The following is an 18,014-nucleotide window of genomic DNA, read 5'->3' on the forward strand; positions in this document are numbered from 1 at the left end:
ATTTTTTTAATATCTCCAGTTGTGAGAATAGTCTTCTTGATGTTAAGCTAAAATCTGCTTCTTTATAATTTCCATCAGTTGTTTTTTTTCTCTGTTCTCTGGGGTATGGGTATCGAACAGAATAAGTAGAATCTCTCTTTTATGGGACTATTCTTCTGATGCTTGAACACAACTATCACTTTCCCTCAAGAATTTCCTTTTCTAGGTTAAACAGTTCCAGTTCCTGTACTTATAATGCTATACCAATCAAATTATCAAGAAGATAATTCACAAAACTTGATAAATTAACAGAATTCACTTGAAAACCAAGAGATCTAGAATATCAAAAGTAATAATGTAAATAAGAATGAGAGAGGAATAGCATTTCCAGACCTCAAATTATAGTATAAAGTAGCAGTCATGAAAATCTTCTGGTACTAATTAAAAATCAATGGGAATAGATTAGACAAGGGAGAACTATAGTTTCTATAGTGTTTGATAAAGTGGAAAACATGTCACCCCAGGGAAGAACTCTTTAATTGATAAAACAAAAAAACAAAAAAAACAAAAACTACTGGGAAATTTGGAAAGCAGTTTGACAGAAATTAAGTTTAAGACATTTATACCACACTTCACATTATAATCTACATGGATATGTAGCTTTAATATTAAAGATCATGCTTTGAAACATTAGAAGAGAAACTGATCATGTACTTCTCACAGATATGGTTAAGAGATGGATTCTTTTTTTTTTTTAATTAAAACTTTTTATTTGCAAAACAATGCATAGATAATTTTTCAACATTGACCCTTGCAAAACTTTGTTTCAAATTTTTCCCTCCTTTCCCCCACCCCCTCCCCTAGATGGCAGGTAGTCCAATACATGTTAAATATGTTAAAATATGTTACATGTTAAACATGCTAAATCCAATATTTAGATCGTTATCTTGTTGTACAAGAAAAATCGGATCTAGAAAGAAAAAAAAACCTGAGAAAGAAAACAAAATGCAAGCAAACATCAATAGAAATCGTGAAAATGCTATGTTATGGTCCACACTCAATTCCCACAGGCCTCTCTCTGGGTGCAGATGGCTTTCTTCATCACTGAACAATTGGAACTGATTTGAATTATCTCATTGTTGAAGAGAGCCACATCCATCAGAATCGATCATCCTATGGTCTTGTTGTTGCCGTGTATAATGATCTCCTGGTTCTGCTCATTTCACTTAGTATCAGTTCACATAAGTCTCTCCAAGCCTCTTTGAAATTATCCTGTTGGTAACAGGTGGATTCTTAACTAAACAAAATATAGGGGTGATTTTAAAAGATAAAATAGATAATTTTGATTACTTGAAACTGAAAAGTTTTTGCATTGGCCACATGAATGCATATAGAATAAGAAGAAAAGTGGTTGAATGGGAAAAAAATCTTTGAATTAAATTTCTTTGATAAGGGATTGATATCCAAGCTATATAAAGTAATAATAAACTTAAGACTAATAACCATTCCCCAACAGATAACTGATCTAGAGATATGAACAAATTGTTCTCAAAAGAACTTTGAAGTATTCACAACCACATGAAAAAATGCTCCAAATCACTAAGACAGAGAATTGCAAATCACAACAATTCTGTTTACCACATACTCTAAAAACTGAAAAATTTTTTTTAAATGGCAAAAATGTTGGAGGAGTTGTGGGAAGATAGGCATACTGACACTTTGTTGATGGAGCTGTGAAATGGCACAATCATTTTCAAAAAAATTTTAAATTATGAAAGTAAAGTAGTTAAAATTTTCATACCCTTTAAATTTTGACTTCATGATTGGACTTATGCCCCCCCCAATCTATTAATAAGAAAAAGTATCTATTAAATATTTATGTTTGCACTTTCATGATAGCTAAGAATTAGAAACAAAGTATTTGTTCATTGATTGGGGAATGGCTAAACAAATTATTGTAAATGTAATGGAGTGCTATTGTATTACAATATGAAATGAAACAAATGATGAATACAGAGGAACTTAGAAAGATCTGTATGAATTGATGCAGAGTGAAGTAAACAGAACCAAGAAAAAATAAGCACAGTAATTACAACAATACAAATGGAAAGAATGATACATCAAAAAAATCAAAAGTAAATATAACAAAATTATAAAGATTGAGCAAGACTCAGATGAAAAGCTATGAGAAGACATCCCCAACCTATTCTGTGGTAAAGGTGGGATACCCAAAGGTGTTATACATTGAACATGTTTTTGGACTTTCTTAATGTATCAATTATTTATGCTCTTTTTTTTTTCTTTTCTATTTGTCAGAAGGGATTAGGAAGAGAGAGAAGGAGAGGTACATGGGATATTATATTAATGTAAAGAATCAGAAAACATCAATAAAAGTTATTTTAAAGAGTACATTCCAAAGTTCCTTAAACTAGTATTTGCATGACACAATTGCTAAATTTAGCATCTTTGTCACCTTCATCTGACTGTACTCCAACTTATCCTATGATAGGGCAGTTAACTGGAGAGTCAGATTTAGAAGGAAAAACAATGAGATCATTTGGGACATGTTAAGTTTGTATAGATATTGACAGCAAAATCCATTGAATTTTAGGCTTTGGGTCTCTTAGATCACTTTTGGTGGAGTGGTAGGGACAGACAAATTTCAAAGGGATAAGTATTTGCTGGTTAAGAAATGAAAGTAGTGCTTTAGGCAATTATTTTTTAAAAATTAAAAAAGAATTTCATTTTTTTCTCTTTTGGTATTATTAATGCTTTTGTTTTGACAATTTAGTCATTTTCATATATATCAATCTTCCTGCTCATGAGTCTTCCTACATAGAAAACAACAACAACTAAGTGAGTAAAACCAATTGACATAGCAACTAGGTATACAATCAGTCAACAAGCATTTATTAAGAGTTTATTATAGGCCAGATATTCTGCTAAGCCTAGTTTTCTGTAGTGCAAATACAAGCTAAAAAATAGATTGTCCCTGCCTTCACTGTTAATTTTCTAATAAGAAAGATAACTCATAAAAGAAAATTTTTAAATATGTGAAAGGAGCAAGGTGCTTGGTATGTTAGGGAGGGGAACATGTTAGAAAAAGTCTGAAATGAAGCCTGATTAGAAGTAAAGATATAATTGGTCTGGGTGTTCTTCCTACTTAGAGGTTCTGGAAGGAACAGTCCAATCAGAAGGAGAGACAGAAAAGTCCTTTGGAGTATGAATTTTAGAGTTGTGGTGATCCTCAAGATTAAAAGTTTTCTGGAGGGATACATGTGCGGACAGGCAATTGATGCCTCCAGAACTGCAGGATCCCAATATGTTTTTTCTTTTCTCTGAACATTCTCATGTTCCCTAAGCACACCATTTCTTCTGAGGTAGATTTCTTAGTTAGATGCTAAGATTCCTTTTCTTTTCTTTTCCTTTCTTTTTTTTTTATGGCTTAACTCCTAACTACCAGAACTAATTCTTCATTGAATCACTATCTGGCTCTCTTTGTACTGCTAGGGGTCACATTCCTTGGAACTGCTTTCACTCACTGAGTTCCTCTTTGATGTGCCATCTCTTAGAGGAGGAGTAGTTCTGTTGTAATATTGAGGAAGAGAAAGAAGAAATTCCCTTCTTCTGCTCATCTGACAGAAAACCAATATAAAAGGTTAAAAGAAATTCTCTCTCAGGAGTTAGGATCTTCTCTAGCTGACTGTCCTCTAGACTGGAGAAAGTCATATTCTTTAAAGATGGACCAACTCCAAGATGACAAGCTAGCTTTTCAAAGACTATCCTACTCCTGGACAGTCCAATTCCATTAAATAGCATTTAACAATCATATCCTATTGTCTCTTACTAGTCCCTATCAGAATATACTAGTGAAGAGATCATTTTATTTCTGTTTGTGTTTTCAGTGCTTAGCACAGTGCTTGCCTCATAAGAGATTCTTAATAAATGCTTAATGAATGAATGAATGAAAGAAAAGTCTTCTAACATTTCTCAGAATTGTTCACATTTGTCATTTATTTTTAATTTTAAAACATTTTATATTTTTTATTAAAATTTTTTAATTTTCAAAAGTTATGTATGGATAATTTTTCAACATCAACCCTTGCAAAACCTTGATTTCCAATTCTCCTCTCTCCTAGATGGCAAGTAATCCAATATATGTTAAACATGGTAAAAATATATGTTAATTCCAATATATGCATACATATTTATACAATTCTCTTATTGCTCAAGAAAAATCAAATGAAAAAGGAAAAAAATGATAAAGAAAATAAAATGCGAGCAAACAACAACAAAAAGAGTGAGAATGTTATGTTGTGATCCATACTTAGTTTTCACAGTCCTCTCTCTGGGTGTGGATGACTCTCTTTAACACAAGGTCATTGGAACTGGTATTTGTCATTTCTTGTGGTGTCATGATATTACATTACATTCATGTACCACAATTTATTGAATTATTCTGCAGTCAATGGATACTTATTTGTTTTTAGTTTCTTTTTTCTACCAAAATATAGTGTTATAAATATTTTTGTGTGCATAGAATCTTTCTTTTTGTTTTTGGATACCTTGGGATATTTGTTTGGAAGTGAGATCATTGGGTCAAAGGTTACAAATAACTTAATCACTTTCCTCAAAAATTCCATATTGTTTTCCAGAGTGATTGAATCACTCTATAGCCTCCCCTAGTGTGTTTTAATTTTTCTGTGTTCTTATAATCCCTCTGCATTAATTCCATCTGTTGTTATCTTTGTTAATTTGCAAAATGTGAATTAAAACCTGTTATAATTTGCTTTTTTTTCTTATTATTAATACTTTTTTTTATTTTAATAGTTTTTATTTACCAGATATATGCATGGGTAATTTTACAACATTGACAATTGCCAAATCTTTTGTTCTAATTTTTCCCCTCCTCCCCCCTCCCCAGATGACAGGTTGACCAATACATTTTAAATATGTTAAAGTATAAATTAAATACAATATTTAATTAAATTTAATATTTAATAATTTAAATACATGTTCAAACAGTTGTTTTCCTGTACAAAAAGAATCAGACTTTGAAATAGTGTGCAATTAGCCTGTGAAGGAAATCCAAAATGCAAGTGGACAAAATTAGAAGGATTGGGAATTTTATGTAGTGGTTCATAGTCATCTCCTAAAGTTCTTTTGCTGGGTGTAGCTGGTTCAGTTCATTACTGCTCTATTGGAACTGATTTGGTTCATCTCATTGTTGAAAATGGCCACATCCATCAGAATTGATCATCATATAGTATTGTTGGTGAAGTATATAATGATCTCTTGGTCCTGCTAATTTCACTCAGCATCAGTTCATGTAAGTCTCTCCAGGCCTTTCTGACCATCTTCCTGTTGGTCATTTCTTACAGAACAATAATATTCCATAATATTCATATGCCAAATTTATTCAGCCATTTTCCAATTGATGGGTATCTACTTAGTTTCCAGTTTCTGGCCACCACAAAGAGGGCTGCCACAAACATTCTTGCACATATGGGTCCCTTTCCCTTCTTTAAGATCTCTTTGGGATATAAGCCCAGTAGTAGCACTACTGGGCCAAAGGGTATGCACAGTTTGATAACTTTTTGAGCATAGTTCCGAATTGCTCTCCAGAATGGCTGGATGTATTCACAATTCCACTAACAATGTATCAGTGTCCCTGTTTTCCCACATCCCCTCCAAGATTCTACATTATCTTTCCCTATCATTTTAGCCAATCTGACAGGTGTGTAGTGGTATCTCAGAATTGTCTTAATTTGCATTTCTCTGATTAATAATTACTTGGAGCATCTTTTCATATGACTAGAAATAGTTTCAATTTCTTCATCTAAGAATTGTCTGTTCATATCCTTTGACCATTTATCAATTGGAGATTGGCTTGATTTCTTATAAATTAGAGTCAATTCTCTATATATTTTTGAAATGAGGCCTTTATTGGAAACTTTGACTGTTATTATTAATAATTTGAAACATTTTTGAATGATGATGATGATATTTTAAAATTCTTATTTTAAAAATCATTTTATATCTCTGTTGACTGTTTATCTGTTAATAATGGCTTTATCTTATATTATTCTAAACTCTACATATTTTAGATATTAGATTTTTATCACAGATATCTGATTTGAAGATTTTTCTTATTGATAATTTCTCTTCTTATCTTAGCTACATTAATTTTGTTAGCCCAAAATCTCTTTAGTTTTATGTAATAGAAATTGTCTTTTTTATCTTTCAATTAGCTTTATCCATTGTTTTGTTCAAAATTCTACTTTACTGACTACTTCTGTTCTTCAATGTTTAAAAAAGTATGACACCTTTTATATTTAAGTTGAAAAGGCATATTTGGACTTTATTGTGGTATATCATATAAAACAATAGTTTAGACTCCTTCTTCTCCCTCCCCCAAAAAGACACTAAATCTTTAAAGTAATTTTGGTGATATTGCTAGTTAAATTATATTGACATGATCCATCCTTAAACAATGATCGCCCTACAATTAAGCAAGAAAGCAAGAAAGCAAGATCATCCTCAGAGTTTCTCAGGCTCAAAATCTAGGAACCATGCTCCTCAGTATCTTTCTTTCTCTCTCCCTCCCCTACCATATCCAAGCTGTTGACAAAGCCTATTGATTTTAGCTTTGTAACATCTCTTGAATATTGCTCCTCTCCCCAATTCTCTCTTGATTTTTGTCATTGCTGTTTAGAAAAATGCCAGTAGTTTGTAGATTTATTTTGTACTTTGTCTTTAATTTGGTGACTGAATAGAGAATGCACTGGAGTGGAAAATATCTTGTGGCAGGCCTACCAAATAGCAAACTATTTGTAATAGTCCAGGTGTGAGATGATGAAAGCCTGCACTAGAATGGTGGTATTCAGAGGAGAGAAGAGGCCATTTTCAAGAGATATTACAAAAGTCAAATTAATAGACCTCAACAACAGATTAGATATGAGTTGAAAGAGATAGGGAGGAGGTAATAGGCCTGGAGGACTGGGGGATGGTGGTGTCCTTGACCATAATGGTGAAGCTTTTTTAAGGAGAGAGGGATTAGTTGTCTAAACAGTTCTCTAGCTCAGAATTCACACCTTTGGTTAGGGCCTTTAAAGGGAGTTTACACCTTTGGAATTCTAACATTAGGGAAAAGATAATGAGTTTGGTTTTGGATATATTGAGTTTAATATGTCCACTGGTCATCCAGTTTGAGATCTTTCAAAGGCAGTTAAAGATATGAGACTGGAAGTCAGCAGAGAAGTTAAAAAATGCTTGTTGAGTAAATGAAGGAATGAAGGAATTTCATCTGGTTTCATAGGTTCAGTTATCTGCTGTAGGTTCTAATCTCTCTTCAGAATTTTATTCCTGCTTTTTTTACTGTTGGACATTTCCACTTTGATGTCTCAACATGTCCATGTAACTCATTATCTTCCCCTCTAAATTCATCTTTTCCAAACTTCCCTATTTCTCTTGAGAGTGCCATTGTCCATCTAGTTAACATAGCTCTAACCTCATAATCACCTTTGACTTTTCTCTCTCCCTTATTCAGTCATTTGTCAAGTCCTATAGATTTGTCTTCCACAATGTCTTGAATTCATTTTCTTCTCTCTGTTCCAATAACTACCAACTTGATTCAAGGTCTTATTACCTCTTATTGGGTTTCCTGAGCCAGGTCCAACTCAAGTTTGTCCAGGGTCCAGGTTTGAGACTTAAATAAAATCAAACACCTTTAGACCATGTAACATTCAATAAAAAATTATTTTTATATATTGAACAAGAAAAATGTCTATGAATGTCTATACTTCCATATATATAAAGGCTAGAAAATTAGAATACTATAAAACTATGAATCTATAAATTTAAATTTTTATATCAAAATATATTTCAGCAATGTACATTACATTTAATATACATTAAAGTTATAGTGAGTAGATAGAGAATTAGTCTGATAACTGGGAAGACCTGGGTTTCAAATCATCTCTGACACATTCTGGTTATGTGGTCCAGGGAAATAAGTGCTCTTAGTGCTCTGGAATTCTCTAAGACTATAAGCTGCAGAAAAGGTTCTGACCTAAATTTTCAGGAGTTTCCTCTTCTGAGGAAATATATCAATACCTATACCAATAAATTTCAGGTTCAGGTCCCATCCCTAATATTGTATTAAATTTAAAATGACAGTGCCAGCATTGTCTTGTTCTTGATATTCCTTTTGTTCTCTTCTATGTATATTAAAAATATGTTCTGAATGATCTTCCTCCTCCTTTTCCTCCTCTTTTTCTTTTTCTTCTTCCTTCTCTTCTTCTTCCTCCTCCTTTCCTATGTATATAATGTATATATACATAATACATATAATAATATGTATATATGCACATATGTATATTTGTGTATATATTTATATGAAAAAAAGAAAAGCATTAAGTTCCAGGAACTTTGCAAACTTCTTTAGAAATATTATTTCATCAAATCCTCAGGACAATCATGAGAAATAGCTACTGTTTTGATCTCTACTTTACAGTTGAAGAAATTAAGGTAAAGAGAGGTTAAATGACTTGGTCAGAATCAACAGCTAGTAAGTATTTGAGATTAGATTTGAACTTAGTTCTCCCTGACTCTAAGATCATTGTTCTATCCATTGTGCTCTCCAATTCCTCCTTGAGGTCTGAGATTGCTTTATTTTTTGTCTTTGTTTTCCCAGTACATAAGTGCTAATTTTAAAAAGTTTATTTTTATTTTTAGTTACAAATTATCTCTCTCCATCCATATTCTCACCCATTCACTGAGATGATAAGAGATATCATCCTACCTATGAAATCATACAAATCATCTATGTTCAAAAAAAAGCAAGAAAAATAAAAGAAAAATATGTTTCAATCTGCATTCTAAGTTCATCAGTTCTCTATCTGGAGGTAAATAATATATTTTATTATAAATTGGGGTGGCTCATTACATTGATCAAAAGTTATATTAATCCTTTCCTTGTTTATCTTTACACTAGGACTGTTATTGTGAAGATTGTTCTCTTGGTTATGTTCACTTTACTTATCATTAATTCATATATATCTTCCAGTTTTTCTGAAATAATTTCCTTTATGATTTCTTATAGCATAATAGTATTCCATCATATTCACCTACCATGAATTGTTCAGCCAGTTCCCAACTGTTAGGCATCTCCTCAGTTTCCAATTCTTTGCTACCACAAAAGAGCTGTTATACATATTTTTTGAACAGATAGGTCCTTTATCTTCAATTTCCTTATGGCATCCTTGCTGGATCAAAGTTTATGACCAGTTTTATAGGCCTCTGAGCACAGATCCAAATTAAACTCCAGAGTGGATGGACTAGTTCTTAACTCTACCAACAGGGTATTACCTACTTTCCTACATTTTCTCTAGCACTTGTCATTTTTCTTTTCTGTCATCTTAACCAAACTAATGAGTGTGAGATGGTGCCTTAGTACTATTGTAATTTGTATTTCTCTAGTTATTAGTGATTTAGAGAATTTTCTGATATGACTATTGATAGATTTGATTTCTTCTGTTCAAAACTACTTACTCATATCCTTTGAGCATTTATCAGTTGGAGATTGCTACTTATTTTTAAAAATAAATTTGTTTCAGTTCTTATATATTTGAGAAACAAGATATTTATAAGAGGAACCCTGTAACTCTCCCCTCGTTTCCCTAAATTTTCTTTTAATTTTGACTTCATTGGTTTTGTTTGTACAACTTAAAAAAAACCCCAAAACTTTACATGAACCTCCATATCTTAGTTTGGTAATGAATTCTTCCACTATTCACAGGTCTGCTTGTTCTTGATTTATACCATTTAGGATTTTAAAAACAGTTCTATTATTTCTTATGCCTTCAAATGTTTTAAATAGGAATGGGTGTTGAATTCTGTCAAAAAGCTTTTTATGTATCTATTAATATAATCATACGATTTTTTTGTTTGTTTATAATTATATAGTCAGTTTTGCTTATAGTTTTCCAAATATTGAACCAGCCTTATATTTCTTGTATAAATTCAATCTGGCCATAGTATAAAATCTTTGTGATATGTTGTTATAATCTCTTTGCTAGTGTTTTATTTGAAATATCCACATCAATATTCATTAAGGAAATTGGCCTTAAATTGTCTCTCCTGTTTTTGCTCTTTCTTGTTTGGATATTGAAACCATATTTGTTTCATAGAAGAAATTAGATAGGTCTACCTCTTTACTTATTTTTTTCTAGCAGTTTATATGATATTGGTATTAATTGATCTTTAAATGTTTGGTAGAGTTCTCTTGTAAATCCATATTGTCTTTTTAAAAAAAATAGGGAGCTCATTTATGGCTTGTTCAATTTCTTTTTTCTAAGATAAGACTATTTATGTGTTCCATTTCTTGTTCTGTTAACCTGGGCAATTTGTATTTTAGAAATATTCATGTTTCAATTAGATTGTCAGTTTTATTAGAATACAGTTGGTTAAAATAATTCCTAAAATTGGTTTAGTTTTATTCTCATTAGTGGTACATTTATCCTTTTCATTTTTGATACTGGTAATTTTTTTCTTTTTTTTGTAAAAAACAAAATTCTTTATTTTTGAGAAGCAATTGAGGTTAAATGACTTGCTCAGGATTACATAACTAGCAAATGTAAAGTGTCTGAGGTCAGATTTTAATTCAGGTTTTCCTAACTCTAGGGCCAATGTTCTATCCACTGTGCCACCTAACTGCTCCATAAAAAATAAAATTAACCAATGGCTTAATATATTTTATTTTTTCTCATAAAATCAATTCCTTGCTTTATTTTTCTGTTTTTTTTAATTTTTAATTTTTGTTAATTTCTCCTTTAATTTTTGAAATTTCTATTTAATGGGAATTTAATTGGGGATTTTTAATTTGCTATTTTTCTAGATGTTGTTTTTTAGTTGAATACCTAGTTAGAAGATCTATTCTTTCTTTCTTTTGTTAGTATAAAAATTTAGAGACTGAAATTTCTCCCTAATTATTGTTCTGGCTGCATCTCACAATTTTTGGTATATTGTGTCATCATTGTCATTAGCTTTTATGAAATTATTGTTTCTATGACTCGCCCTTTAACGCATTTTTTTTTAAAGATTAGATTACTTAGTTTGTAATTAACTTTTAATCTATGCTTCACAGGTTCTTAATGTAGGTAATTTTATTGCATTATAATTCAAAAGGGGTATACTGCTTGATTCTGGTTTTGAATCCATTCTACTATCCTCTTTTGGACAAATTCATCCCATTCTCATTCACAGTCATGATTATTAACTATGTATTTCTCACTGTCTTATTCTCTTCTATTTATCTTTCTCTTTTTTACCCTAACCCTGCTTCAAAATTTTATTGTTTCTGATCACTGCTCCCTTAATCTACCTTTCCTCATGTCTCTCCTTTCTCTTAGATCTTACACCTCCTACTTCTCTGTTGGTTAATATGAATTTCTTTCTTTTTTTTTAAGGCTGTATTTTTAAAATTAAAGCTTTTTATTTACAAAACATGTGCATGGATAATTTTTCAGCATTGACCCTTGCAAAACCTTCTGTTCCAAAATTTCCCCTCCTTCCTCCCACCCCTTTCCCTAGATGGCAGGTAGTCCAATACATTAAATATGTTAAAATATAATATGAATTTCTAATGTCATTCACTGTGAGTCTATGCATGTAAGTATATGTATACATACACACATGTAAGTATATATGTGTGTATACATGTACATGCATACACATTCCCTTCCTTCCTTAAACCAGTTCAAATGTCATATGAGAGTAAGATCCAAGCACTGTCTTCTCTCCCCTTTTCCCTCCATTATAAACACTTTTCCTGTGTGCTTTTTATGTGAAGATAATTTCCCCCTTATTTCTTTTCCTTCCCTTTTTCTCATTGCACCCTTCTTTCTCACCCTTGCATTCTTTTTTTAAAATAGTATCTTATTTTCCCAAATACATGAAAAGATAATTTTCAACGTTCATCTAAAGCAAAACCTTTTGTTCCAAATTTTTCTCCCTCTCCTCTCTTCCCCCCTAGATAGCAAGCAATCCAATATAGGTTAAACATTTGCAGTTCTAGTAAACATATTTCCATATTTGTCACTTGCATTCTTTTTTTCTTTCTTTCAAGCTTTTTATTTTCAAAGCATATGCATAGTTTTTAACATTCACCCTTGGAAAAATCTTATGTTCCAAATTTTTTCTCCCTCCCTTCCCCCCACCCTTTCCCCTAGATGACAAGTAATCCAATATATGTTAAACATATGTAATTCCTCTCTACATATTCCCACAATTATTATTGCATTCTTCTTTTGAGAAAAATGTAATACACCATTCTATCCCAATATAATTGACTCACATTCAGTAGATGCTTTCTAACTGTCTTAATAATAATGTTCTTAGTGGTTCCATGTATCATCTTCCAATATAAGAATATAAACAGTTTAACCTTAGGTCCCTGTAGATTTCTCATGTTTGCCTCTTTATTTTTCTCTAAGTCTTGTGTTTAGATATTATGTTTTCTATTTATTGCTTGTCTTTTCATCAGGAATGCTTGAAACTCCTATGTTTCATTAAATATGTATTTTTCTTCTTTTGCCTTCTGGAACATTATATTCCTATATAATGCTAAACCTGACTATAGTTTCATGATATTTAAATGATCTCTTTCTGAATGCTTGTAATATATATATATATATATATATATATATATATATATATATATATATTTTTTTTTTTTTTTTTTTTTTTTTTTTTTGACCTGAGAGTCCTAGGTTTAGTTATAATACTCCTGGGAGTTTTCATTTTGAGATTTCTTTCAGGAATAAGTGGTAGATTCTTTCAGTTTCTACTGTCCTTTCTAGCTCTAGGATATATGGGCAGTTTTTTCTTTGTAATTTATTGAAATATGTCTAGATTTTTTTCTTCATCATGGTTTCCAAGTACTATAATAATGCTTAAATTATTTCTCCTTGATTTATATTCTAGGTCAATTGTTTTTCTGATGAGATAGTTTATGTTTTATTTTTTATTCTTTTGATTTTATTTTATTATTTCTTGATTTCTTATAGAATTATTAGCTTCCAACTGACTGGTTCTAATTTTTAAGGAGTTATCTTCTTTAATATTTTTGTGCCTTTTTCTAAGCTGTTAATTTTATTTTCATAATTTTCTTGTATAGCTCTCATTTCTTTTTTCAGTTTTTCTTTTATAGCTTTTATTTGATTTTTAAAATCCTTTCCCCCATGTTTTAAAGATATTTCTTTAGCTCCTCTAAGAATCCTTGTTGGATTTGTGTTCTATCTGCATTTTTTTTTGAGGTAGATATTTTCAAGTCATTATTTTTTTCTAAGTTTGTGCCATGAGTTTCTCTATCACCCTTTATATGGCCAACTTATTTATATGGCCAACTTTTTTGCCTATTTTTCCAGCTTAATTTTTTTTTTTTTACTTTATATTATGGACTCTGCTCAGCTTTTGGGAAGGAGAGGGGGATGACTGGCCTGGCTTGGTCTTTATGTCCTTCTGTTGCTTTCATTGATATATCCGGGGATCTAGGGACCTGTACATTTTTTGTGCTTCCATAGTGGTATGATCCAAGGAGAAGTATTATTATTATTGTCTTCCTAGGGCAATAATATATAGCTTATAGTAAACATATAGCTTATAGACAGGTATGTAGAAAGAACTTGGCAAGAATGCTGAACTCATTCTGCCATCTTGGCTCTACCCTATTTCTAGGAGGTGCTAAATTGATATTTCATTGAATTGAAGAGATGAGTAAGGATTTTCTCTGGATTTTGTAGTGGAACTCATTTAACAAAAGAAACACATTTTTAAAATCATGAAAAATATGCAGCAGAGATAATGTTATTTCTTTTGGGCACAGACCCCCTAGCTACTGGAGGTAATGAGGTTTAGGGGAGAGACAATGGTCAAAATTGAGTGAATGTGTCTTTAGGAATAGGGTGTGGGTACCCAGCCTAGGGCATTTTGTTCTCAGTGGTAGAATTGGGATCCGAAGAAGGAATTTTATTTGGATGATTATATAGAAATCTTTTCTTTTCTGCAGGGAGTCCCCCAGACAGGATGGCCTGGAGCCTGCTGGTGCTTCTGCCCTGTCTCTTGGTCTCCGGTAGGAATTCCCCTTTTCTCCCCCTCTTTTTCCTCATCCTTTGAGACTGGTGGTATACTGATGCCCGAAGAACCTGTTCTCCTACTAGTATTCTCTGTGGAGTCCCTGAAAGTCAGTGGCCAGCCTGGGAAAGTTTATCCGTGGGGTCCAAAATCACTCATGCCCAGGCCTCTAAGGGCCTTCTGGGAGGGATCTCATTATCGCCCTGGGTTTATGGAATTGCCCCCTAGAGTTTGAACCTCTTCCTAGAGCCTCCACTTCCAAATAATGGGCCCAGTCCCATGCCCAGACTGTGTAACATACAGGAGAGACTGTTGCCCTTCCCAGCAAGAGAGTGTGTCAGAGCTAGGGCTGGGAAGATTGTTTTTGAAAGCTGAAGCTTGGGAAATTATGTCAGAATTAGGAGCAGGGTTAAAGCTTAGGAAGCCAGGCTGATGAGAGGGCAGGATGATCAGAACTGAAGTTTGGATTTGTGAAGGCTAGAGATAAGGGTAAGCAGCTGGGACTGGGAGTGGCTGGGATGCAGAACTCAGAGCCAGTACCAGAATAAGAGGCAAGGCAGAGGGCTGAGACGTGAACACTCTGAGATTTAGGCTTAGAGCTTAAAGCCAGGCTCAAGGTTGGAGATGCAGTCTTAGGAAGCAAGAACTCAGGTCACAGGGCTCAGGGCTCAAGACTCAGTGTTGCCTTTGCAGTGCATGGGAACAAAGCTCCAAGTTTCACCAGTAACATGACTGTAGTTCGCCTGCCTGAGAACATGAGTGTGGGTAAGTACCTGTTATGTTAAGATTGATGGATTGGCCCAGGGCACAAGTCTGCAACAAAGGGATGAAATTATCCCACAAGACAAAGGACAGTGCTGCGACTCCATGTTCATTTGTGCCTGCATCATTGACTGCAAATCATCCCTGCTGCTCAGATGCTAAACAGTAGTAGACTTATTTCTCAAAAGACCTTAAAAATTATCTAGCTCAACTTTCATTTTACAGATCGGGAAATTGAGGCCATATTGGGAAAGGATTTGCCTAAAATCCTTGGATTATCTATTTCTCTAGCACTTCTTTAGGCTATCATGAAAAAAAAACTGTTATGTTTTTCAGTTTGGGGATTTTAAAAGATCATTTCCAAATGTGTTCCTCCAGGTATCTGCCCTTGAAAACTTTTCATGAGGGGGCTCTTGTGGAAGGGCATAACTAGGGGCCTGAGTTAACTAAGAGTTTTTCTTTTGGTCTCTGCTCTGGTCCTCTGTGATTCCATAAAGGAGTCAAGATGGAGCAGTGGAAAGAGCACCAGAATACAAAGCACATGATCTATGTTCATTTCTTTGCTATGCTACTCTGATGCTATACTGCCATATACTCACTGTGTCACCTTGCTGTTGGCTATCTTCTTTAGGCCCCATTTTTTGTTCTATAAAAATTAGGAGGTTAGACCCAAATCTAGGGCACTAAATGATGCCTAAAGCACTTTCCACCTTAGAGTCCCTTATGACTCTACTAGCCTATATTATTTATTCTAACATTACACTAAATCATCAAGCAACACACACTTAATAAGTGCCTATTCTCAAATTGTACCTAGCTCTGACATTCTAGAATCTGTTGACCTCCAAAATACTTTTTTGGCCTAATAAACCATGAATCTGTCTGCAAATGCTCTGCCTCCCACTCAGGCCCAGGGGTCAACTATAAGGAAATTGTGTGTGTGTGTGTGTGTGTGTGTGTGTGTGTGTGTGTGTGTGTGTGTGTGAGAGAGAGAGAGAGAGAGAGAGAGAGAGAGAGAGAGAGAGAGAGAGAGAGAGAGAGAGAGAGAGAGAGAGAGAGAGAGAGAAGGAGGGAAGGAGGGAGGGAGAAAGGGAGAGGAGGGAGGGGGGGAGGGGGAAAGAGAGAGAGATCTCAGCTCTTTTTACTTTCCACTTTCAGGGGATGTAGCTTTCTGGATTACAGCCACAGATGCAGATAATGACCCTCTGATCTTTGATCTGGGTGGTCGTTATGCCTATTTCTTTGGTGTCAGTGAGACCACAGGGGAGGTGAAACTGAGCAGTCCTTTGGATTATGAGGTAAGAGCTTGGGACTAAGATGGGAACAGTCACTACTGGCTGAAACTGGAAGGAAAGCTGGAGGGAGTCTTTTGGAAAGACAGCATACAAAACATTAAGGGTTAGGACTGCACTGGCACAGAGCAATACCATGAGAGCCAGTGTATATTTGGAGCCGGAAAAACCTAGGTTCAAATGTCACCTTAGTCACCTAAAAAAAACCAAAACATTATTTATTTAAAACATTCATCTTTAAAAATTTTTTAGTTCTGAATTCTTTCCCTCAGCCTCTCCTCTACCCACTGAGAAGTCAAGAAATGTGATATTTATTATAACATGAAATTATGCAAAGCATATTTACATATTAAATGTTGCCCAAAAAACCCCAGAAAAATAAAGTGAGATAATTATGCTTCCATCTGCATTTAGATTCCATCAGTTCTTTCTCTTCAGGTGAATAGCATTTTTTCATAAGTTCTTCAGAATTGTCTTGAATCATTGTATTGTATTATTAAGTCTTTTATAGTAGACCATAGTACAGTATTATTGTTACTGTGTTTTTTTGTTTTCCTGGTTCTGCTCACTTTACTCTGCCTCCATTCATGTATGTCTTCCCCAGGTTTTTCTGAAAGTATCCTGCTATTCATTTCTTATAGCACAATAGTATTCCATCATAATCATATACTACAACTTGTTCAGCATTATCCAATAGAGAAGCATCCCCTTAATTTCCAATTCTTTGTCACCATAAAAAGCTCAACTATAATTACTTTTGTCCATATAAGTCCTTTTCCTTTTTAAAAAAAATCTTTTGGGGGATTCAGACCCAGTTATAGTATTGCTGTATCAAAGTTTATTCAGTTTTATAACTTTTTTGGACATAAGTCTGGATTGCCCTACAGAACTGGTTCACAAGTACACCAACAATGTATTAGTGTTCCAATTTTCCCACATCCTTTCTAACATTTATCATTTTCCTTTTTTTCTGTTATATTAGCCAATCTGATGAGTTTGAAGTGGTAGTTCAGAATTGTTTTTAATTTATATTTCTTTAATCCATAGTTATTTAGAACATTTTTTTCAGATGACTATAGATAGCTCTGATTTATTCATTTGAAAAACTTTCTGTTCATATACTTTGACCATTTATCAATTGGTAAATGACCATATTCTTATAAATTTGATTCAGTTTCCTATATATTTTAGGAATGAGGCCTTTAAAAGAGAAGCTTGATACAAAAAATACCTCAAACACTTATTAGATGTATGAAACTGGGCATGTTATTTTATCTCTCTGGATCTTAGTTTCCTTGCTTATCAAACATTGCACTAGATGATCTCTAAGGTCCCTTCTGGTTCTAAATCAATAATTCTAAGACAGGACTAGTCCTCACTCTGTTAACACAGAAAGTGGGGAGATGACAAATTTGGTCATAATGTCTATGAAATCTGGATTGAGGGTGATCTGGGCAGAAAATATAGATTAGGGGATCTGGAAATGATATGGATTGGGAGATGTGGAACAGAGGGTACAGAATGGGATATTCAGAGAAAAGACACAGTTGGGAAAATAGGGATAGATTTGAGAGGGAATGGACCACATTTGGTAACTAGAAAAGCTCAAGCTGGAAGAAGGCTTTAAGGATTGACGGGAGTATGGACACTGGTTAGGCAACCCTTCACAGTTTTACTCCCTGAAATATGTGGTTCATGGCTAAGGGACCCACAAGGCTAAGCTTTGCATCACCTCTTCCATCTTGCTTTTCCACAGACCCTGTACCATTTCTCCGTCATCATTTCTGTGTGGGATAAGATAAATCCACAGGTATGTTGAGAAAATGCCTAGGGCTTGGAAAGTTGAGG

At 33.5% G+C, this 18,014-nt stretch overlaps 1 protein-coding gene across 1 annotated transcript in view; it reads left to right on the plus strand.

Annotated features, from left to right (window-relative positions):
- CDHR2 (cadherin related family member 2) overlaps nt 1-18,014 on the plus strand; it is a 50,305-nt gene that overhangs the window by 3,954 nt on the left and 28,337 nt on the right. Inside the window, exons 2-5 of the mRNA XM_074292194.1 lie at nt 14,048-14,110; nt 14,806-14,877; nt 16,033-16,172; nt 17,923-17,976. Of these exons, the coding sequence (XP_074148295.1) occupies nt 14,065-14,110; nt 14,806-14,877; nt 16,033-16,172; nt 17,923-17,976 (312 nt within the window). The 5' untranslated portion in view covers nt 14,048-14,064. The remainder of the gene's footprint in view (nt 1-14,047; nt 14,111-14,805; nt 14,878-16,032; nt 16,173-17,922; nt 17,977-18,014) is intronic.

The sequence above is a fragment of the Sminthopsis crassicaudata genome, chromosome 2, assembly GCF_048593235.1.
Source record: "Sminthopsis crassicaudata isolate SCR6 chromosome 2, ASM4859323v1, whole genome shotgun sequence".
In the NCBI taxonomy this organism is placed as follows: Eukaryota; Metazoa; Chordata; class Mammalia; order Dasyuromorphia; family Dasyuridae; genus Sminthopsis; species Sminthopsis crassicaudata.